The sequence below is a fragment of the Lampetra fluviatilis genome, chromosome 27 (assembly GCF_964198595.1).
Source record: "Lampetra fluviatilis chromosome 27, kcLamFluv1.1, whole genome shotgun sequence".
Classification (NCBI taxonomy): domain Eukaryota; kingdom Metazoa; phylum Chordata; class Hyperoartia; order Petromyzontiformes; family Petromyzontidae; genus Lampetra; species Lampetra fluviatilis.
The window spans coordinates 9,912,795-9,935,530 of NC_136301.1; the positions used below are offsets into that span (position 1 = coordinate 9,912,795).

The following is a 22,736-nucleotide window of genomic DNA, read 5'->3' on the forward strand; positions in this document are numbered from 1 at the left end:
CCAAAGAGAACGTGGTAAGCTTTTGTTGTCGTGGTGGAAGCGCACCGCGCTTCGCTTTGACATTGCCGTTCCGTGTGCCGAGTGAGGTTGACCGGATGGTGTTTGCTGGATTATGTGAGTGCGGCGCCAGTCCGTGGGATTATAGTCGATTGGAGTACCCGAAGCGCCGTGCCACATCGCGACTGGTGTACGTATGTATGTTGAACTTATCTCACACTGTACGTAGCCAATTGTGCTAAGCGGACGTGCGGGGAAGGACAACAAACTAAATGTAAAAAGCAGCTCTAACGAAATAAGTTTCCAATCTCGATTTAAAAGTGCGTTGCTCCCAGTGGCTTCGAAATATTAGAAGGAAGAGCGTTCCAGACGGCCGCAGAAGCGCATCTGAAAGCGCGCGATGCGGTGACCGCCTTTGTTCGATGGTCTGCCAAAAGCCGCCGGTGCGAGAATGATCGGAGTTCGTGTGATGATGGTTTGTGCTCTTCGACGACATCAGCAAGGTATTGTGTGGTCCATTTGTGGCGAGCGCTCTGCGTGTAAACGAGTGCGACCTCGCAACGCATTCGTTCGCCAATTGGAAGCCGATGGTGCGATGGTGCGAATTGGCACCATCGAGGACACTGCCGACTGCGGCGGTGGAGAGCATCGGGTCAGAGGCGGCAGAGTTTTCGAGGCGGTCTGGTGTCGTGGGTGCGTGGCCATTGACCCAGGAGCGGGGTTCCGTTCAAATCCATTCGAACCACGGACGCGGCGCGAGGTGGCTAAGGTGGACGTGGCCGTTAACGAGCGCGCGGACATCGGAGCGCGTGAATGTCCCGTGTCGCATCGTTCGATTTGTTTGAGCAAGGGGAACTGTTTTGAAATCCCCTTTTAAGGCAATCGACAGAATGCGCCTTTGATCATCGGCTCGCGTTTTAGGCGAGGCGGTGTTGTTACCTATCGCTGTTGGGGATTTTTGTTTTGGTTTTGTTTTAAACCGGAGGTGTGATGCGTAATAGCGTCGCACGGCCAAGGGACGCGATGACATGCCGGGTGGGGAGGAATGAGTGATAGTGGTGATGTTGGCCATCCACCCTCCTCGACTGGCGTGCCGGCCTTAATAGGTGCTCGCTAACAGAACTTGCCCCAACAGTATCTCAAGGCTATACGGGGTCGCTTTGTCTTTGATGATGACGCATGGCGATATTGTTATCATCACTGCACATAGTTTAATAAGCACGCTTCATCCAGCAGTGGATAGATCACTTGCCACCGCTCATGGCTGTTCTGGACAGAACGTTTTGATTGGCCAGACGTGGCGGGTGGACACCGCACGTCAGTGTGTATGTTGAACTTCTTTAGCACCGCACGTGGCCAGCCGCGCCAATCGGAGGCGCGGGAACAGTGGTCGCTGTTTGAGTGCGTGCAGGTGTCTGGGACGGTCGTCGTGGTCGGGAACAAGTGCGCAGATCGCGCGAGGGCATTGCAGTGGTCTCCACGAGTCCGTTCACCAAGAAGATGATCAAAGAGCAGATGGGAGGAGATGGTCAGGGCAGATCTCGTAAGTCGCCACGTGTCGACCGTGCAGCAGCCGTGGGATGTGTCAGAGCTGCGAGGTGGTGAACAACGCCTTTGGCCATGATGGCAGCTTGAACTTGAACTTCATCCCAAACACCAATTATTTTATCTCCGTGACCCCACTAACTCTCACTCGTTCACTCCCCCCCCTTCCCCACCCTGTGACTCCCCCAATTCGTTATTGTACTCATGTTGTTTTTAAAAAGTAATTCATTAACTTGTGCATTCCGTGTGTCCATGCGTCCTGCAGAAACCGCGCAATATCGCGTCGCCAGTGAAAGATTGGTGCCGCAGATAAAGCGTCCCCCGAGCAAGGGTTTTTGTGTCTGGATATGGTGGATAATTCAGAGCGCCGAGACGACGCGAAGTTTTGCTGCGATCAAAAGAGTCGCGAGCCCCTCTGGATGGCGGGGACGTTTTTCTTCCTTGCCCTGTCCGTGGCGCTTGCCGCGGCGCTCGGCTCAAAAGCCGTCTGCGCAAAGCAAGGTGAATGAAGTGGTGACGGTGGTGGCGGTGGTGGTGGCGGTGGTGGTGGCAGTGGTGGTGACGGTGGTGGTGACGGTGGTGGGGGGAGCGGCAGAGGTCGCAACCGGGTACCCGATACCCGTACCTTACCCGATACCCGGCTACCCGTACCCGGGTACCCGTTTGCGACCCTGGTGCGGCCGGGTACGGGTAGGCCGTGAGTCACTGGTGAGGCACCGTTTGTCACTCATTTCCAAACATCTTGTCTCTTCTCACAATTCAAGTTCCTAGAATCAACCCACCCGCGCCTGCAACATGGCTTCATCCCAGAGGTCGCAATCGGGTACCCAATACCCGTACCCTACCCGTACCCGACCGGGTACGGGTAGGGTACGGGTACCCGTTTGCGACCCTGGTGCGGCCGGGTACGGGTAAGGAATCAAAACCCGTTTGCGACCTCTGGGGAGCGGTGGCGTAGCGGTTAGCGCGCTGCGCTACAAACCCGGCGACCCGGGTTCGATTCCCACCTACGGCCACCACCAGTGACGATTATTTGAACTGGTCCTGGGCCTCCCCTAGGTTGACTCATCCTCAAATGAGTTCATGGTGCGGTGTGTATACATCGCCACAAGAGAAACAAAGGCGACCGGGCGTGGTGCTGGCCACCCACCCCCTCGTGTGCCGTGCCGGCCTTCATAGATGCCCGCTAACAGCACTTGCCCCAACACTCTGTTCAGGCTATATGGGGGATCTTTGTCTTTGATAGTGGTAGTAGTATCGGTGGTGGCGGTGGTGGCGGTGGTGGCGGTGGTGGCGGTGGTGGCGGTGGTGGCGGTGGTGGCGGTGGTGGCGGTGGTGGCGGTGGTGGCGGTGGTGGCGGTGGTGGCGGTGGTGGCGGTGGTGGCGGTGGTGGTCTGATACAAACTCCACCTCCTCGTTGCACCAGATGCCAACGCGGCGGTGTGTGTTGTAAGCAATGCCCTTGGCTAAAAGGGATGACATTAGTCGACGAGGAGCTGCGTCAGAGGTCCAGGAAAGGACATGCGACCCATGGCATCCCCTGGCCACACACTCCAGGAACAACAGGCACTTGCCATGAGTGGCCAGGTGGGGAGGAAGAAGGATGCCATTCCTCCATTGCAATCTGAGCTACGACCGTGCACTTCTCTGCGATGTACAGAAGGTCCGGTTGACTGGTTCTGGCTCCTGTCACGAGGGATGGACAGTTCTCTACTTGCGGCAGTGGCTCCTCTTTTTCTTCGTATTGCAAGGATAAAGGAAGGATAAATGAGGGCCTTTTAACAGTGCGGTGTGGGAGGCCGTGAGTGCAGGACTCGCCTTCTCACCAGTAGGTGTGGAATAGTGGTGATGGTGGTGGCGTGGAGGGATGTGAGGCAAGGCTGAGGAGTCCTCGATGACCTCCTGTCCCAGGTGCTGGCTAAAGTGGTCCCTCGAGTAGAATAATCCTGTTGGGGTGACGTTAATGCCCGAGTCGGTCATGATGCTAGAACTTGAGCCGGAGTGAAGGCATGGGCCAGATTATCTCACGAATAATGGTAAAACGTTCAGCCTATGGGCTTGCAATGACCAACACACTGCTCCATCACCAGTACATCAACCCAACAACTTTGGTGGATGTCTGGTGTGAGAAAGACGTCTGCAAGAAGGGGGTGGTGATGATGATGATGATAATGATAGTGATGGTGCCGGTCATGTTTCTTCCCCCCCCCTCAGCCTCTGTGGATGTCTGCACGAGTTTCCCGTGTCCCGACTTCTGCGACAAAACCGTCAAGCCCTGCAATGGGCTGATCTTCGAGGAGCTCTGGAATCAATTCAACCTGGACACCTGGGAGCACGAGATCACCGCGGGAGGCGGAGGCGTTCGTACCCGCACCTCTAACCCCAGACTCTGACATCTCAACCTTTGACCCCCAACCCTGATGCTGAGCCGAGGCCATTACCGTGACCTCTAACTCTTCTCACTAAATTTCGATTTAAAGCTTTCGTGACTGCAGGGATTCATCTTCTTGGTTCTTTCGGTAAAGTCACGAAAGAACCAAGAAGATCTTATCACTAACTTATAACCCTGATTTCTATTAACCTCGACTTGAACCCTGGTCCATTTTTATTGACCTTTAACTGTGACACAGTCTTCTAACGCTGTCGTAACCTCTGATCTTTTTAACCCCTCATACTTGTCCCTAAGCCGGATACTAACCTGACGCCTGCGTGTCTAATTGTGACCCTGAGCCGACTCAGACCCTCACCAGAACCCTATTCCAAACTTCTCTCATGTGAAAAAGCATTTCATTATAAGAATAATCTGATACCTATCCCACCGCCACCACTACCACCACCACCATGCCATCACCATTTTTAACCACCACTTACTGCTGCGTTTGTATTTGTGTGAGGATTGTTCCTGTGGTTGTATTGCGGTGATGCTGTGGTGGTTTTTCTTTGGCTGTGTTGTGGTTTGCAGTTGTGCCATGGTTGTATTCGTGGTGGTTCCCTGGTTGTGGTTTTCCTTGGTTATTTTTGTGTTTGTATCTTAGTTGTGGCTGTAGTTATTCCTGTGGTTGTGTTGACGGTTGCATGGTTGTGGCTATTCTTGTGGTTATTCTTGTGGTGGTTGTGGTTATTCTTGTGGTTGTGGTTATTCTTGTGGTCATTCTTGTAGTGGTTTTGGTTATTCCTGTGGTTGTTGCATGGTTGTGGTTATTCTTGTGGTGGTTGTGGTTATTTTTGTGATGGTTGTGTTTATTTCTGTGGTTGTGGTTATTGTTGTGGTTATTCTTGTGGTGGTTGTGTTTATTTCTATGTTTGTGGTTATCGTTGTGGTTGTTGCGTGGTGGTGGTGTTTGCGATGATTACCATGTTGGTGGTTGTCTCTCTGTAGGATTGGGAGTTCCAGCACTATACGAACAACCGCAGCAACAGCTACGTGCGCGACGGGACTCTGTTCATCCGCCCCACGCTCACGGAGGAGACCTACAACGAGGATTTCGTGCGCACCGGCACCCTCAATATCTGGGGTGAGGGTTCGAGTCCGGTCCGTGTGTGTGTGTGGGGGGGGGGAGCAACGCCCATCTCCTTGTGATTGCAGACGGTAACACCGCGGGGTGCATTGTGGATGCCTGCAATGCCATTAGAGGTGAAAGGCTGAAAGGCTGACGTTAGTCGGCTGATTACCCTCATGGCGTGCTCGCATCCATCACAGGGGCAATTGTGGGCACGCTGGACGGGCCAGAATTGCTGCCAATCCCTCCACCTTCAGCTTAATTACCAAAAAGACCACAGGATAGCCGTGAAAGAAAGAACGTACTGGAGGCCCCGTGGGGACCAAATTCCGTGCCATCTCCTGGATAAATCCACACACGGCAAAGACAGGGATCTGAAAACCCACCTTGGGGAGCCTCCACAAACAAATATAACAACACTGCGGGGTTGGCCACGTGGAATGTCTGATGCTGGCTGGGGAGGAGAGGCTGCCGTTCATCTGTCGGGAGCTGGACCTGTACTGCATTAGACCGGTATGGAATACAGGAGGTCCGGTGTGTTGTCGTGTGTGTGTGTGTGTGAGAGAGCTGTACTCCCTTGTACCGAGTATTGTACACGCCGCATCAGATGCTCATTTAAGGTCTAGTTGACTCTGCGTGCACTCGCACGCGCGCACCCGTACGCAGGCTCGACCCCGGCCGACACGTGCACGGGCAACGCGTTCTACGGCTGCGAGCGCTCCGGGAAAGTGGGCAGCTGGGTGGTGAACCCGGTGCAGTCGGCGCGCCTGCGCACCGTCCACTCGTTCGCCTTCACCTACGGGCGCGTCGAGGTGACCGCCAAGATGCCCACGGGCGACTGGCTGTGGCCGGGTGAGCGACGGTGCCCCTGTGCCTAGACACCCTGCACCCAGACACCCTGCACCCAGACACCCTGCACCCAGACACCCTGCACCCAGACACCCTGCACCGAGACACCCTGCACCCAGACACCCTGCACCCAGACACCCTGCACTCAGACACCCTGCACCGAGACACCCTGCACCCAGACACCCTGCACTCAGACGCCCTGCACCGAGACACCCTGCACCCAGACACCCTGCACCCAGACACCCTGCACTCAGACGCCCTGCACCGAGACACCCTGCACCCAGACACCCTGCACCCAGACACCCTGCACTCAGACACCCTGCACCGAGACACCCTGCACCCAGACACCCTGCACTCAGACGCCCTGCACCGAGACACCCTGCATGAATCTGCTCATGACTACATGATTCGTGACTGTATCAAAAGTGTGTTCATGGCTGTCGTGACTTTTAACACGTAGGCCGTCGCGAGCAATACTGTGATTTATAATTTACGCGTTGATTCAGATCGCCGCGCAAGTAAAAATTTGTGTGTTCTGCACCCTCCTCCACCCGTCGCGGCCAACTTAATGAAGCGGTCCACGTGCGGAAATGCGTCAATGTATTGCCGCTTTAGCCGCACCATCGACGTACCGGAGAGCGATCCGCACACGTTTAACAAGTTGGTAGTCCCGACATTTCTCCGATGGTTGCATCGGGAATCATCGGGCAGTTTATAGAAAAGCGAAGATGTCCCCCAGCCTCGCGCCTTCTTTAACAGGGGGTGTACGGTAGCCATCGACATTTCTTAGTTCTTGGGTTATTGAGGACTTCTGGGGTAGATGCCGTGGCTTTTTGTGTGTGTGGATGTTGTGACTGCTCGCGACTCTCTCTGCTGTGTAGCGATCTGGTTGATGCCCAAGAGGAACGCGTACGGGAATTGGCCCAGCTCCGGTTTGATCAACATCGTGGAGTCCCGAGGTGAGGGGCAGCAGTACAAGTCTGGCCTACACCTCGGATAGGGGTGGAGGCTGTCCCTGTTTGGGTTGGGTTCAGTTCAGTGTGGACCTGGTCTGGTTCCGTACCAGATCCGGTCTTATCTCGGGATAGGATGGGATGGGTTTGGTCTGGGTGTGGGTCTTTGGTCGGGTTCGGTGTGGATTTGGTCTGGGTCTAGGTTTAGGATTGGGTCTGGTTCTAGGTCTGGGTTTGCTCTGGGTCTGGGCTTAGGTCTGGGTTTATTCTGCGTTTAGGCCTGCATGTGGAATGGGTCTGCGTCTGGGTCTGATTGTAGTCTGGACTTGACCGGACCGGACTGGACTGGGTGTCAATGACTGTCCCCACGCTGTGCAGGGAACGTGGACCTGAAGGACGCGCAGGGAGTGTCTCACGGGGTGGATGAGATGGGGTCCATCCTCCACTGGGGACCCTACCCCGACCTCAACTCGTGGTGGAGGACTTACGTGACAAAGTGAGGGGTACCCGAGGGGACAGTCCACAGACCGCAATTCTACCACAACCACCACAAGAACAACTACAGCAATAATTAACACCACATCGACCACACCCACCACAACAACAACAACCAACACAGCCATCACCGTGACTCCCGACAACTACGGATTCATCAATCACCAAAAAACCAGGCTTAACAACCACCATAACCACAGTGACTGCAGCATTCCAACCACAATGGTCATCACGGTGACCGCAACAAGCACATGATCAACCACCACCAGATCCACAGAAACCCAAACAATCACCAATTGATATCAACATCATCCATAACAACCACTACAACACAACAATCACAACTACAACATCATCCACCACACAAGGACCCGAACTACAATCGCACCACAGCCACCACAATGACAACATACACCACAAGAATCTCAACAACCACCACCCTCACTCCCCTGCGACTCCCACCCCCTCCTTTCTCCTCCTTTCCCCTCCCCACAGGCATGCGACACAGGGGACATTCGGAACTGGATTTCACAAATACGGGATGGAGTGGACACCAGACTACATCAGGTATCAGCATCATCAGCTGCAACATCTTCGCCAGTAGCAGCAGCACTTTCAGTTCCACCAACTCAACCATCCTCATGGCCATCATCCGTCCCACCAACAATTACCAACACCACCATTGCCATCATCACGCCAACCACCTTGCAAACCATCACCTACATCATCACACATCTGGAATCTCCCGGGTGCTTACGAGTTGCTTCTAGGTTGCTCGGCATCTTTGCAGGCGACTGGTTTGTGGTTCCAGGTTCCTGCTGGACGGTCAAGAGATCCTAAAGGTGGACCCTGGTGCGGGTGGCTTCTGGGAATTGGGGAAGTTCCCGGCGTACTTGGATAACCCGTGGAAGGGGCGGGGAAAGATGGCCCCCTTCGATCAGGAGGTGAGGATAAGGACCTGGGACGAAAGGGGAAAGGGTCTGATTCATGAACTAAACTATTTTTTATTTTACCAGGTAAGGCCCCCTGAGCTATGTAGCTCTTTTTGAGAAGTGACCTGGCCACAAATGATAGCTCAACGAACTGGAGTATTTGGACATTTGTAGCAGCCCAATGCTATAAATGCGTGATGTTGATTATACATGTGGAGGGAAAATCCACAGGACCCAGAGACCAATCCACCCGACCACCACGGGGAGAGTGAACACGCAAACTCCAAATATACAGCAGGTGACAGGGTCAGGATCAAACCCACGACCTCCTGCATACCAGGCAAGGTAGTAAACATCTCGCCACCGATCCAGGCATCTGGAGCCTGGAGCTTAGATCAAGGAACTGGATTCTGAAACTTTGATCCTGGGATCATGGTTCACAGACCTGAGGTCTAAGGAATGGGAACCGGACCCTGGACATGATAGCTAAGGTTTGGGCTCTGAGACTGGGACCGTGGCATCTGGAATGTTTGGATCCTGGGATCTGGATCTTGGAAAGTTGAACCTGAGACATAGAGTGATGGAACTGATGCCATTCCTAAACATGTCCTTAATTCTAGATTTGAAGCTTTCGTGACTGCAAGGATTCATATTCTTAGGTTTTTTCGGTAAAGTCACGTAGGTAAAACATCAAAATTAATAAAAAATAAAATAAAATAAAGATCACGACGTTTCGGAGGCAACACAAGTCTCCGTCATCAGGTGGGACCGTCACAGCCAGATTAGCTGCATCAAGTGAGGCAATGATTCAATATGTAATCCCTTAAAAGCAAGTTGAGGGGGGAGGAGAGGGGGGGGGGCTCATCAGAATGTGGTAGCCAATGAATGGAACGTATCGGGAGGGAGGGGGGCGGGGCTCAAAGACGGCACGGAGTGCCACGTACAACGCATCGGGAGGGGGAGGGGGCGGGGCCAAAAGGATGGGCGCTCAACCGCGTCCACGCCGTCGCCCATCCTTTTGGCCCCGCCCCCCTCCCCCTCCCGATGCGTTGTACGTGGCACTCCGTGCCGTCTTTGAGCCCCGCCCCCCTCCCTCCCGATACGTTCCATTCATTGGCTACCACATTCTGATGAGCTCCCCCCTCCTCCCCCCTCAACTTGCTTTTAAGGGATTACATCTTGAATCATTGCCTCACTTGATGCAGCTAATCTGGCTGTGACGGTCCCACCTGATGACGGAGACTTGTGTTGCCTCTGAAACGTCGTGATCTTTATTTTATTTTTATTAATTTTGATGTTTTACCTACGTGACTTTACCGAAAAAACCTAAGAATATGTCCTTAATTTTCAATTTTTAACTGTCAAAAGTTTCACCTCTTGTGGGACTCTCCCATCACCCACCATGGCTCTCCCAGCCTCAAACCCGCACCTCCCATTAGCACGGTTGGCTACGTAAAGTGCGAACGAAGTTCAATACAAATACACATACAAACCCTGCCTACCGTCCACCAACGCCAAACCCCAAACATCATGTTTGACACTTTTTGATCTCAACTCGACCTTGGGCCTGTCCTTCTCTGCACGCATCGCTGCTGCGAACGTGAACATCCATTGCCCGCGATTCAACGCACCCCGTCTTCGCCACCTTCCCGACGCTCTTGGAATGGGCAGCGGTCGTTTGCCCGGTATCGTCGTGTTGTTTTTGTTTTCCTTATTTTCCTCTTCCCACGAGTGAGGCCTGGTATCACGTGATGAGCCAGATCTGGTGAGAGGGGCACCTCAATTTTCTCAGAATTTTTTTTTTTATCCTGGAGGAATCCGATGAGCTATGAAGCTCTTCTTCACAGATGTTCACGAGGGGCGGGTGAGCAAGTTATAGAAGAGCCTTTTCTCATCCAACTATTATCCGACCTCCCCCCCTCCTCCCACCCCCCAACACTTCCCCGCAGTTCTATCTGATCCTCAATCTGGCCGTTGGGGGCACTGTGAACTTCTTTGACGAGTGGACGAACCGGCCGCACGCAAAGCCCTGGAACAACACTTCTCCCACCGCTATGTTGGACTTCTACAACGCCAAGTACGTGGCTCTCGCGGGTATCACGCGGGTATCACGCGGGTGAGTACGAGCGAGTGTAAGGGTGGCTACACGCGGTTGTGTGGCTACACGCGGTTGTGTGTGTGTTGGTACGTGCGTGTTGGGAGCGGTGGCGTGGCGGTTAGCGTGGTGCGTTACGAACCCGGCGAACCGAGTTTGACTGCCACTCACGGTCAACACCAGTGATGATTATCTGAAACGATGCTGGGCTTACCCCTAGATCGACTCAGCCTCAAATGATTACCTGGTGTAGTGTCTAAACATCGCCACGAGGGGGACAAAGGCGGCTGAGCGTGGTGCTTGCCACCCACCCCATCATGTGCCACGCTGGCCTTAATATGTGTTCGCTAACAACATTTGCGCCAACAGTCTATGCAGGCTACACGGGGGATCTTTCCTTTTGGACTGTGTAGGTTGCCACCTCGCTGCTCCTGTAGGATCTCACTGCACTCGTAATATAAGAGGGTGGAAACACTCAAAGCTCCGCGCAGATGGATTCAAGAATCCATCACAGTGCTGCTCTCGCCTGCAAGCCCAAGACTCCAACTCGTGATAAACCCAGGTAGTCTCCCACCCAAATGCCAACCAGGCTCAACTATGCTAAGTGTTCATTGATTTGGAGAGGCCGGGGCATTTCCAGGGTGATGTGGTCGTAGGCAGTATCACAAATCTAAGTTGGTTAACTTTTTCCATTGAAAATTTCACGTCTTTTATCATCAATATGCGAAAATAAACTTAAATTTCGATTTAAAGCTTTCGTGACTGCAGGGATTCATCTTCTTGGTTCTTTCGGTAAAGTCACGTAGAAGGGAAGTAATAAAATAATAAAAACAAAACATAATAAAATAATATAATTCTCACGACGTTTCGGCTACAACGGCGGCTTGCGTTGTAGCCGAAACGTCGTGAGAATTATATTATTTTATTATGTTTTGTTTTTATTATTTTATTACTTCCCTTCTACGGGACTTTACCGAAAGAACCAAGAAGAGGAAAATAAACTTGTTTATATTTTACCAGGTAAGGCCCACTGAGATACATCACTATTTTTCAGAAGCGACCTGTCCACAAATGTCAGCTGAACGAAGTGGCTCACCACGTGGAAATGTATAGCAGCCAAATACTCTGAACACACGATGTTGATTCTAAACGTGGAGGGAAAAACCCGGAGGACTCGGATAAAAATCCACGCGACCACAGGGAGAGAGAGAACATGCAAATTCCAAATATATAATTGGCGCCAGGATCCGGATCAAACCGCGGACCACCTGTACACCAAGCAAATACAGGTATCGTCAGGGTCTGGATCGAACCCACGACCTCCTGTATACCAGGCGAGGTCGTTAGCATCTCATAGCCACCGCGGCGCGGTGTAGCTCCCAATAGTTCTAGATTTGAAGCTTTCGTGACTGCAAGGATTTATACTCTTAGTTTTTTCGGTAAAGTCACGTAGGTAAAAAATAGAAATTAAAATTAATAAAATAAAAATAGTAATAATTATTCTTTAATTTTAATTGAAATTAAAATTCATAATAATTATTATTATTTTATAATAATAATTATTATTATTAATTATTATTTTATTTTAATTTAAATTAAAGTTAATAAAAAATTAAAAAATCATATTATTAATATTTGATTTTTATTCATTTCATTTTTTTACCTACGTGACTTTACCGAAAAAACTAAGAGTATAGCTCCCAATAGCCTCGGTGAGATGGCGTCTCCTTGTCGGGCTCGCCGTCTCGACGCCTGCGTCTCGTCGTGTCTGCCGCCCCGCAGGTCCCAGTGGCTCCCCACCTGGAAGAGGGAGGTGAGCAACGGCGAGGAGGCGGCGCTGCAAGTGAAGGACATCCGCGTGTGGGCCTACAAGTAGAGCCCGTCTCGTGGAGCTACGTGAGGCTCCACGTGGAGCTACGTGAGGCTCCACGTGGAGCTACGTGAGGCTCCACGTGGAGCTACGTGAGGCTCCACGTGGAGCTACGTGAGGCTCCACGTGGAGCTACGTGAGGCTCCACGTGGAGCTACGTGAGGCTCCACGTGGAGCTACGTGAGGCTCCACGTGGAGCTACGTGAGGCTCCACGTGGAGCCATGTTTGTTTGTTGTAGTACGGAGTAAGACTGATGGCCTTAATCTAAGTTGTCTTGTGGTTGTTGTTGTTGTTTGACTTGCATCCCACTGGGACTTTGGTGTACGGTGCTTTTTCTGCAATATTTTGCTGTCTTTTCTTGGATTTTCTGTTTGCCCTTAGTCACATATTCACTTTTAAGATGTTTTCTTGTTCATGTTTTTGTATTTTGTTTGTTGCGGTTGCACCCGATTCAAGAGCCGAATGGCTCACATGGCTATACCTAATAAATGAACTTGAACTTGATGTGGAGCCTCGTCAATCAATGTTTCTTTCCTACCCGGAATAGCACGTTTAGCCAGTTACCCAGCAAGTGTGCATGGGAGCCACGTGGAGCCACATGGAGTCACATGGACCCCTCACGGCAAATACGTGATATGCTTCGATTTAAAGCTTTCGTGACTGCAGGGATTCATCTTCTTGGTTCTTTCGGTAAAGTCACGTAGAAGGGAAGTAATAAACTACTAAAAATAAAACATAATAAAATAATTCTCACGACGTTTCGGCCACAACGCAAGCAGCCGTCCTCATGTGACTTTACCGAAAAAACCAAGAAGACATAATATGCTTTGTAATGGATCTCATGATAATATTTTGACGTGTATATGCTGTATTGGTGTGGTGTGTGAGGCTATAAGAGTGCGGTAGTGTAGTTGTTAGCACGCAAGCGCTACGCACTCGGGAACCCAGGTTCGATTCCCGCTCTGGGTCATCGCCAGTGACGATTATCTGATGTGCAAACACTGCAACTGGGGAGACAAAGGCGGCCGGGCGTGGTGATGCTGTCTCCACCCATCCCCTTGTGTGCTTTGCTGGCCTTTACAGGTGCACGCGCACGCTAACAGCACTTGCCCCAACAGTCTGCTGAGGCTATCTGGGGGATCAATATCTTTGTGTGTAGGTGCTGGGGATGAGTTCGGATTTTGAAGGACAATTTCGGATCTTTCCAGAACATTTCCATCGAACAATCGTTGAACGTCGTCTTAGCACCGTACGAGTGGCCGTGACATCATCAGGGTGTTCGTCACGTGCTCCTGTGACGTCACCACATTCTGGATCATTCCTCAAAAAAGTTTTTTTTTGCTTTTTTGGATCACCCAGAATTTGCGATGCGTTTGGTATTAGTCACAAAAAAGGACCGGAAACCGGTAAAGGCGATAGGAAGATGTGCATATCTCGCGAGCGTTAGCCGGCAGTCACGAACAAACCGTTACGTATATGCGTCGTCCGGAATCCCGTATTGTAAAACTGGAATCTATAATCCAGGGTGTCCATAAAGTCCCGAATCTATTTGATTAAACTGATGGTTTATATTTTGACATGTTTCTTTGCAGGACCCTATGAATGAGTGTACACGAACGTGTGATGGGAGTAACACTTTCAATAAGATGGGGGGGGGGGGGGGCGGGGGGGGGGATCCTCTGTGCTTAGGCAAACATCGTGTCGGGAGAACCATCTTGAACGTTTTGCATATCGCTGGATTGGCAACAGGCACCTGGACGCCTCGATCTCCGGGATTTAACGCCTCTGGATGCGGTCTTTATCAAGTCAGGAGGGGTTATCGAACATTAGCTACATATCTGCAAGATTTACGAGATCGTACAACAACACCACAAAATAACTCCACAGATGCTGCAACATGTGTTCCGGCAATGCAGCCGACTCGACTTGAGCCGTGCAAGAGATATCGACGCCGCTCGTGTAGAATCCAATGCGCAGGTGTGAATTAATCGATATACCTCTGATTATAGTACAGGGACTCCTCTACTTACGGACGAGTTATGTTCCAGAGGTCTGTTCGTAAGTCGATGTGTTCTCCATGTCCATTCCAAACACGTTGTACGGCGTGTACACTAAACATGGGGAATGGCTTTAACACATTCCTCCTGCGGAGGGAGCTGGTAGGAACGTTGGGTTGCTCGGTGAATGGCCAGGGTCAACGGCGGCGTAGTGTATTCCGCAAATATGGCCGACTGCGAGGGCGGGCACAAGCCGGCGTGAGTAGGTTAAACGTTGAGTTTTATAAGGGTACCACGGGGTGACCAGCCCCCCCCCCTCCCCACCCAGCCCCACCCCTCCCAGCCCCACCCAGCCCCACCCTCCCCACCCAGCCCCTCCCTACCCTCTCCACCCAGCCTCTCCCCACCCTCCCCACCTAGCCCCTCCCCACCCTCCCCTCCCCACCCAGCCTCACCCTCCCCACCCAGCCCCTCCCCACCCTCCCCACCCAGCCTTCGCTGCACGACGGACGGACACAATAATCCTTGTGGGCTGGTGTAACCTGGCGGTTCCTACCAATAAAAGTTGTATAATCTCATGCAGATGTAGATGCCACTGGTTCTTCGTGTTCAGCAGATGTAGATGCCATCACCGCCATCTATTGCGCGGCATTTTAACTCTCGGTCCGAACAGGCAACTGGACACACGGACAGGCTTGTTCGTATCTCTGAAAGTTCGCCAGTAGGATGTTCGTAAGTAGAGGACCTCCTGTAATTTTTTACACTAAATTGCTTTGATTTCAATAAAATAGATAGGGACTTTATGGACACCCTGTGTAGTGCTTGCGGTCTTCCCCCCCCTCTCTCTCTCCCGTGTGAGTTTATTGTCTTGAACCTCGACGGACGCCTACGAGCTGCCATAGTGCGCAAGAGGAAAGAGGAGAATCGGCCGCATGGGAAAACATCTTAAAGTTGCGCAACCAAATCTCCCCCCCCCCCTCTCTCTCACCCCCCCCTTCTCTCCCCCCTCCCCTCTCTCTCTTGAGAAATCGCGCCGTGGTCGCCCGGAGTGATCTCCCTCGCCACCTGGTATATGCAGGAGGACGTGGGTTCCGATCCGGACCCTGACGCCTGTTGTGTCTTTGTAGTTTTTGTGTTTCTCTCTCCCCGTGGTCGCGTGGATTTTCACCTTTAATTTATAGTCAACAACAACTCCTTTAGGGTATTTGGCTGCGATACATTTCTACACGATAAGCCACTTCGCTGAGCTTTCATTTGTTATCGCCAGGTCGCTTCTAAACAAACAAAATATTAACCAAACTGTTTTGTATTTTACCAGGTGAGGCCCACTCAGCTATGACATTGTCATGTCGTGCACCACCACGACATGAAAATCACAAATTCACCATCAACATTTCAAACCCATCCCCACCACCACCACCACCACACCTGATGATGATTGCTTGTGTTGCAGTCGAAACTTCGTGAGAATTTTTATTGTTTTATATTTATATTATTTTATTATTTCCCTTCTACGTGACTTTACCGAAAGAACCAGGAATATAGTTTGGTTAATAGTTTATAAATAGTTTATATCTTCATTTGCAGCTTTCGTGACTGCAGGAATCCATGCTCGTTAGTTCTTTCAGTAAAGTCACGTAGGTAGAAATAAAATAAAATTAATCACGACGTTTCGATCGCAACGCAAGCAATCATCATCAGGTGAGACAACTTAGTATGGATTCCTGCAGTCACGAAAGCTTCAAATCAACTCGTGGTTGTCTCACCTGCTGACGATTGCTTGCGTTGCGATCGAAACGTGATTTATTTTATTTCTACCTACGTGACTTTACCGAAAGAACCAAAGAGTATGAATAGTTTTTAGTTAATAACAAGTAAATATTACGTCGGAACCGCTGATGATGGGGCTTTGCAGGCCCCTTCCTTGCGTCACCAAAACCTCCTCCCCCCACCGCACGCCACGACCTTGGCCGTGCGTCCGAGGTGTCAGGGGTGGGGGGAGACGTGGGGTGGGAGCCCCCCCCCTCCTCCCTCTCTTTACCCACCTTATCGGTGTCCCTTCACTGACCCATGAATCGGTGCTTTACGAGTTGTTTGTATTGTTGGTCGTAAACCGTCGTGAGAAATTCTGGCTACTCGGGACATTCTGAGTCTGGGTTCGATCCTTGGGTCAGGGTCTGTCTCTCAGGGGCACGGCTCGTTGACGGTCGTATTGGAGACGCTGGGCCACCACCCACCGCTGATGGTTCGAATCCGGGTTGCGACCGAACAGCTGTGGTTGTCCCTGGGTACTCGAGCGTAGTGAGATGAGTGTCTCAGCCCGGTGGGCAATGACTTGCACAGAGATCCATAGACTCACACGGCGAACTCTAGACTCACAGGAACTATAGACTCACCAGCCCCTCCCCACCCAGCCCCACCTCTCCCACTCCCCACCCAGCCCTCTCCTCCCCACCCAGCCCCTCCCCACCCTCCCCTCCCCACCCAGCCCCTCCCTACCCTGCCCTCCCCACCCAGCCCCTCCCAACCCTCCCCTCCCCACCCAGCCCCTCCCTCCCCAACCAGCCCCTCCCTGCACGACGGACGGACACAATAATCCCCTGTGGGCTGGTGTAACCAGGAGGTTCCTACCAGTATAAGTAATATTAAAAAACGTTTTAAAAACACGCTTTTATGAAATGTACCGTACTAGTAATGAAATAACTCCACGACTCCAGGAAGTGGCCCCGAGGCTTGCCATAACGTAAGGGACCGTGGCCAATTACAGCCAACGTCAGTTGACCCGTGGACAATTAGACCCAAGCCGAAACATAACATATACAAAATAATGTTTAAAACATATATATTTGTTATTTTTTTTATGATATAATATAGTATTGTCATCAGTATGGCATAAGTATACCAAGTTTGCAGTCGATACCACATTGGGAAGTGGGTTAAAATTGAGTTACAAGATTTGAGGATACAACAACGACAACAACACCAACAACGACAACAACAGAACAGAGTGAGTTAATAAAAAGCGTGCAAAAAAGGGTTCTGGTGGGTGTTTGAACATCTGAACACGACTATTTGATCGCCAGAAAGTGTAAAACCGATTCTTGTTTTTTCATACTTTGATACTGGCAAAAACAAGGTCCCAAAACAATATATTCTTGAAGGGATCTCAGTTGCGGTTCGGTGAAATCCATACCAGCGTGGGGGTCGGTCCGATGCTCACTTTAAGCCCACGTGGATTGTCGCGCATAGCCGCCACAGTTTTTTTTTTTAAATCCTTTATATTAAGTTCGCTTGCTTACGACCGTGCAAATCTTTCAGTCGTTTTTTTTACCCACTCCCCGTGATCCAATCGAGCTGACATTTTGCACACAGACTCGTTGTGCGTGACAATGTATTTTCGTGAAAAAAATTCCAAAATTTTACACTTTTTAGGAAAAAATCATAGTATGACTGTGTGTGTGTGGGGGGGGGAGTCTGTTTGTATGTATGTGCGTGCAAGTCTTCATCCTGGTTCTGGTTGTATGTGCTTGCGTGTGTGAGTGTGTGAGACGAGGTGGCCGAGTGGTTAAGGCGATGGACTGCTAATCCATTGTGCTCTGCACGCGTGGGTTCGAATCCCACCTTCGTCGCGATTTTTTAATAAAATCCTTTATGTTAAGTTCACTTGCTTGCTTGCGCGCTTACGACAGTGCAAATGTTTCGGTCGTTTTTTAACCCACTTCCCGTGATCCAATCGAGCTGACATTTTCCACACAGACTCGTTGTGCGTGACAATAAATTTTCGTGAAATTTATTTTCCAAAATTTTACACTTTTGAGGAATTTTTTATTATTATTTAATTACCAATTGCTTAATGGTGGCAGGCAATCACCTGACCCATAGGTGGCAGCCATCTCAAGCCAGAGGACGAGAGGACTCTAGCCGCCACGCATATAAAGGATTTATAGTGAAAAACTTTGTTTTTACGGGTTAATTTTTTGCATTGTTTGGGAAGTTCTCATGACCACGTTTCTGGGCCACGTGTCATCGCAAGGTACTACGCACTTAAATATGTAAAGTTCTCTTTCTCATGATAATTGTTTTTTTACCCTTTTATCTGGCAACAAAACTGACACATTTTTTACAAGGAGTCATGTTTGCATAGACCACAATACCTGCAGTCGTAATGCAAACAAAAAACATAACTCTGATAATGTATACACTGTCCTTGAAGTTTTATTGGTCCACATCCGAGACAGCTTTCCTTAGAGCCCAGTCTCACATGGTGTTAGACCAGATGACGCCAAAAGGCTCAGTTTTGTTGCCAGATAAAAGGGTAAAAAACCAATTATCATATTTTTCTACTGGCAAATGAGGTTCCAATGGTCTAAATGCTTGCCCCGAACTCTCATACTTTGATGGTGCATTGTCTTTGAGTTGTGCACCTTTTGGCGTCATCTGTTCCAACACCATGTGAGACTAGGCTCTAAGGAAAGCTGTCTCCGGTGTGGACCAATCAACTTCAAGGACAGTGCATACATTATCAGAGTTATGTTTTTTGTTTGTATTACGACTGCAGGTATTGTGGTCTATGCAAACATGACTCCTTGTAAAAAATGTGTCAGTTTTGTTGCCAGATAAAAGGGTAAAAAAACAATTCTAATATTTTTCTACTGGCAAATGAGGTTCCAATGGTGTTCTCTCTCTCATTTATTCATTAATGCATTCGACAATCCACTCATTCATTCCCCTGTATACGCGGGTCCGAACCCCACGAGGTTAACACCGCAATAAACACTGTGGCGTCACGCAAGATACCGCAGGCAAAGATTTCTGATACGAGAGCCCCCAACAACAAGATTCAAGTGCAAGTTTGTTTTGTTTGACCTACAGGTGAAACCTCAAGATATCGGAATGAGTTTAATTTACAAGAGTGAGTGGGTGAGTGAATGAGTGAGCGTGAGTGGGTGGGTGAGCGATTAAGTGTGTGGTAAGTGAGCGTTGAGTGAGTGGGTGGGTGAAGGGGTGGGTGAAGGAGTGGGTGATTGAGCGAGTGGGTGGGTGATTGAGGGGGTGAGCGAGCGAGTGCGTGCGTGAGTGGTGAGTGAGCGTTGAGTGGGTGGGTGGGTGAAGGAGTGGATGAGCGAGCGAGTGGGTGAGTGAGTGGGTGGACGAATGATTGAGTGTTAGCGGGTGGGTGAGGGGGTGCGTGAGTGCGAGTGACTGGTGAGTGAGCTAGCGTTTGAGTGAGTGGTTAAGTCAAGGAGTGGATGAGTGAGTGGGTGGGTGAATGAGTGAGTGGGTGGGTGAGCAAGTGCGTGAGTGGTGAGCGTGTGAGTGTGTGGGTGAAGGAGTGGTCGAGTGGACGGATGAATGGTGGCTTTACCGAATGGGTGAGTGAGCTCAAGTTGATTTTGTGTAACGCAGACGAGAAGTCAAGAGACCAGGATGAGTTTCATTTGCAAGTGTGATCTGGCTCACGAGTCTGCTGGAGGGGCATTGATAGCTGCTGTCTGCGATCCCAATTTGGTGTTTCGCGTGCACATTTTGAATTGGGCACGGGATCTTTAACATCGACTGTGAGTGAAGCAGACGGCATCAGCGGCATCGTTACGGTCCGGCCCGCGGGCCGTATGAGGCCCGCGAAATCATTTGGTGTGGCCCTGCCAAGGCAACCGCAGATAGGACTCGAAATTCAATAAATCTAGGAGCAAACCTGGAAAAGCAGTTGCGAGTAGCAGCAGCAACATCATCAATACCAGCTAACATCACACGCCTCGCCAAAGAGAAGCAGTTCCAGCCATCGCATTAGGGGTGGAGTTAATTAAATGTTTGACCAAATATAGCGGGCTAATTTTTAAGTTGATAATTTTGCATGGCCCGCGAATGATGTTATATAAATATCCAAATGGCCATTGGCAGAGAAAAAATGTTCCCCGCCCCTGCACTCTACACACAACGCAGTCGTAACGGTGGGAGCGGCCGCTCGATTCGAACCGTGAACTTCTGCCACGAGCTGCTTGCCCTAGCCGTGACACCGACTCTTATCCATTCCAGGGGGGGCGGCGGGCGGGGGGGTCCACATTTTCTCGAACCCGGCTTGGCTTCGATACCGTGTGTTCGCGATACGATATCGGCTGTTGTCAACTTTCACAACGCGGCAATCGTCGCGATATCAGTCTCCCTTCGACTCGCGTTGCCGTCACCGGCGTGAACAGCTGACGCGAGCCGGCTGAACGACTGCCCCCCCCACCACAAACCCCGCCCCCCCCACCACCCCCCCCGCCCCCCCCCACCACCCCCCCGCCCCCCCCCGTATGTATAGCATCCCATCACAATACACCCCATCACAATGCCCCCCATCACAATGCCCCCATCACAATGCCCCCATCACAATGGACCCATCTCAATGCCCCCATCACAATGCCCCCATCACAATGCCCCCATCACAATGGACCCCATCACAATGCCCCCATCACAATGATCCCATCACAATGCCCCCATCACAATGCCCCCCCCTCACAATGGATCCCATCACAATGGACCCATCACAATGGACTCCATCACAATGCACCGCATCACAATGCACCGCATCACAATGCCCCCCATCACAATGGACCCATCACAATGGACCCCATCACAATGCACCGTATCACAATGCACCGCATCACAATGGACCCTATCGCAATGGACCCCATCACAATGGAGTCTGCGTGTCTCTCTCTCATCATCATCATCACGGTGGCTAGGAGATGTTGACTACCTCGCCTGGTGTGCAGGAGGTTCGTGGGTTCGATCCCGACACCCTGACGCCTGCTGCTGTATATTTGGAGTTAGCAAGTTCTATTTCTCTCTCCCCGTGGTGGTCGCGTGGATATTTACGCCGGGAACTCCGCAGTTTTTTTGCTGCAATACATTTCCATGTGATAAGCCATTTCGTTTAAGCTGTCAATTGTGGCCAGGTCGCTGCTGAAAAAGAGTTATATAGTACAGCGGACCCTACCTTGTAAAATAACAAAAAATGTTTAGTTTAAATAGTTATAAAATGTCTGAACACTGTAGAGTGGGCAGTCGAGGGTGCCATTCCCCTGGGCTTATGTGATGTGGAGCAGAGTGGACTTGCCGATGACTCGTACCGGTGGTGCCAAGAGCGGCCTCTGTGGAGAAGGGGGGCTCGTAAAGGACGCTACTGGGCCGTGCCAGGCTAGGTGCACTGTGAGGGCTATTGAGCAGTTGGAGGCAGTCGCCTTCCAACAACAGCGGAGGGTGGAGGAATGACGCTCACAACAACGAGTGGAGAGCCAGGGTGGATAAAAGGCAGCGAGGTGGCGCTGTGGGGAGCACAGGTGGTCCATCTCAGTCAGACCATGACACCTGAGTCTGCCCCGTGACCTCCTGCCAGCGAGCCTTCGACACTTTACATAATGGCTTCAAAGTGCACCCTGCCTGGCACAAGCGCCGTGGTGATGTCACATTATATGCATGTCCTCATTAATTATTGTTCATTTACAGACATTAATTTTAACGCACTCATCACTCATCCATTCCCACCAATTGCTCTCCAACCGTAACTTTTATCGCCACCACCAATTCGTCGTGAATTTACCAACACCATCACCACAATCACCTGCAATGCTTCGCACATTCGTGTGTTGTTAAATTTATCCACCAACATTCCGTCACCGCCATCAATTCATCATCATCATCACCACTATCACCACCAATGTACCACCATCATCACCAAATGATCACTATTACCACCACAAATGCACCATCGCTACCAGCTCACCACCACCATCATCACCAATTCACCATCACCAATGCACCACCACGACATAATAATCACCAATTCACCATCACCATTTCACCCCCATAAATTCATAATTATCACCACCACCAATTCACCACCACGAAATTCACAGAAGCACCTCTATAACCACCTTCACCAATCACCGGCCCCCCGCTTTCCCTCCCTCTCTCCGTGTCAATGAAATAAAAAAAAACTAAACAATTTTTTTTATTTTACCAGGTAAGAACCGCTGAGCTATGCAGCTCTTTCTCAGAAGCGACCTGGCCACAAATGATCGTCAACGATGTGGCTTGTCACGTGGACATTTATAACAGCCAAATACTGCTGAGCTATGCAGCTCTTTCTCAGAAGCGACCTGGCCACAAATGATCGTCAACGATGTGGCTTGTCACGTGGACATTTATAACAGCCAAATACTATAAACGCACGTTACTAAATGTGGAGGGAAAACCCGGAAGACCCAGAGACAAATCCACGCGACCACTACGGGGACAGCAAACACGATAACTCCAAATACACAGCAGCAGGCGTCAGGGTCAGGCTCGAACCCACGACCTCCTGTATACCAGGCGAAGGAGAGAACATCTCCTAGCCACCGTGATGATGATGATGATGAGAGAGAGACGCAAACTCTACATATACAGCAGGCGTCAGGGTCGGGATCGAACCCACGACCTCCTGTACACCAGGCGAAGGAGATAACATCTCCTAGC

The 22,736-nt window shown here is 50.7% G+C and overlaps 1 protein-coding gene and 1 non-coding gene across 2 annotated transcripts; both read left to right on the forward strand.

The window, feature by feature from the left end:
- Positions 1-592: 592 nt before the first annotated feature.
- On the forward strand, positions 593-12,242 carry LOC144942473 (beta-1,3-glucan-binding protein-like). Its single transcript, XM_078869340.1, has 12 exons — positions 593-806; positions 1,409-1,525; positions 1,906-2,043; positions 3,757-3,902; positions 4,922-5,057; positions 5,709-5,894; positions 6,773-6,850; positions 7,223-7,340; positions 7,835-7,906; positions 8,151-8,283; positions 10,221-10,348; positions 12,149-12,242. Exons 1-12 carry the CDS (start codon positions 593-595, stop codon positions 12,240-12,242), a joined length of 1,560 nt encoding a protein of 519 aa, XP_078725466.1.
- A 5,539-nt stretch (positions 12,243-17,781) lies between these two features.
- On the forward strand, positions 17,782-17,863 carry TRNAS-GCU (transfer RNA serine (anticodon GCU)). Its single transcript has one exon. It is a non-coding gene; the product is annotated as a tRNA-Ser (tRNA).
- The last annotated feature ends 4,873 nt before the right edge of the window (positions 17,864-22,736 follow it).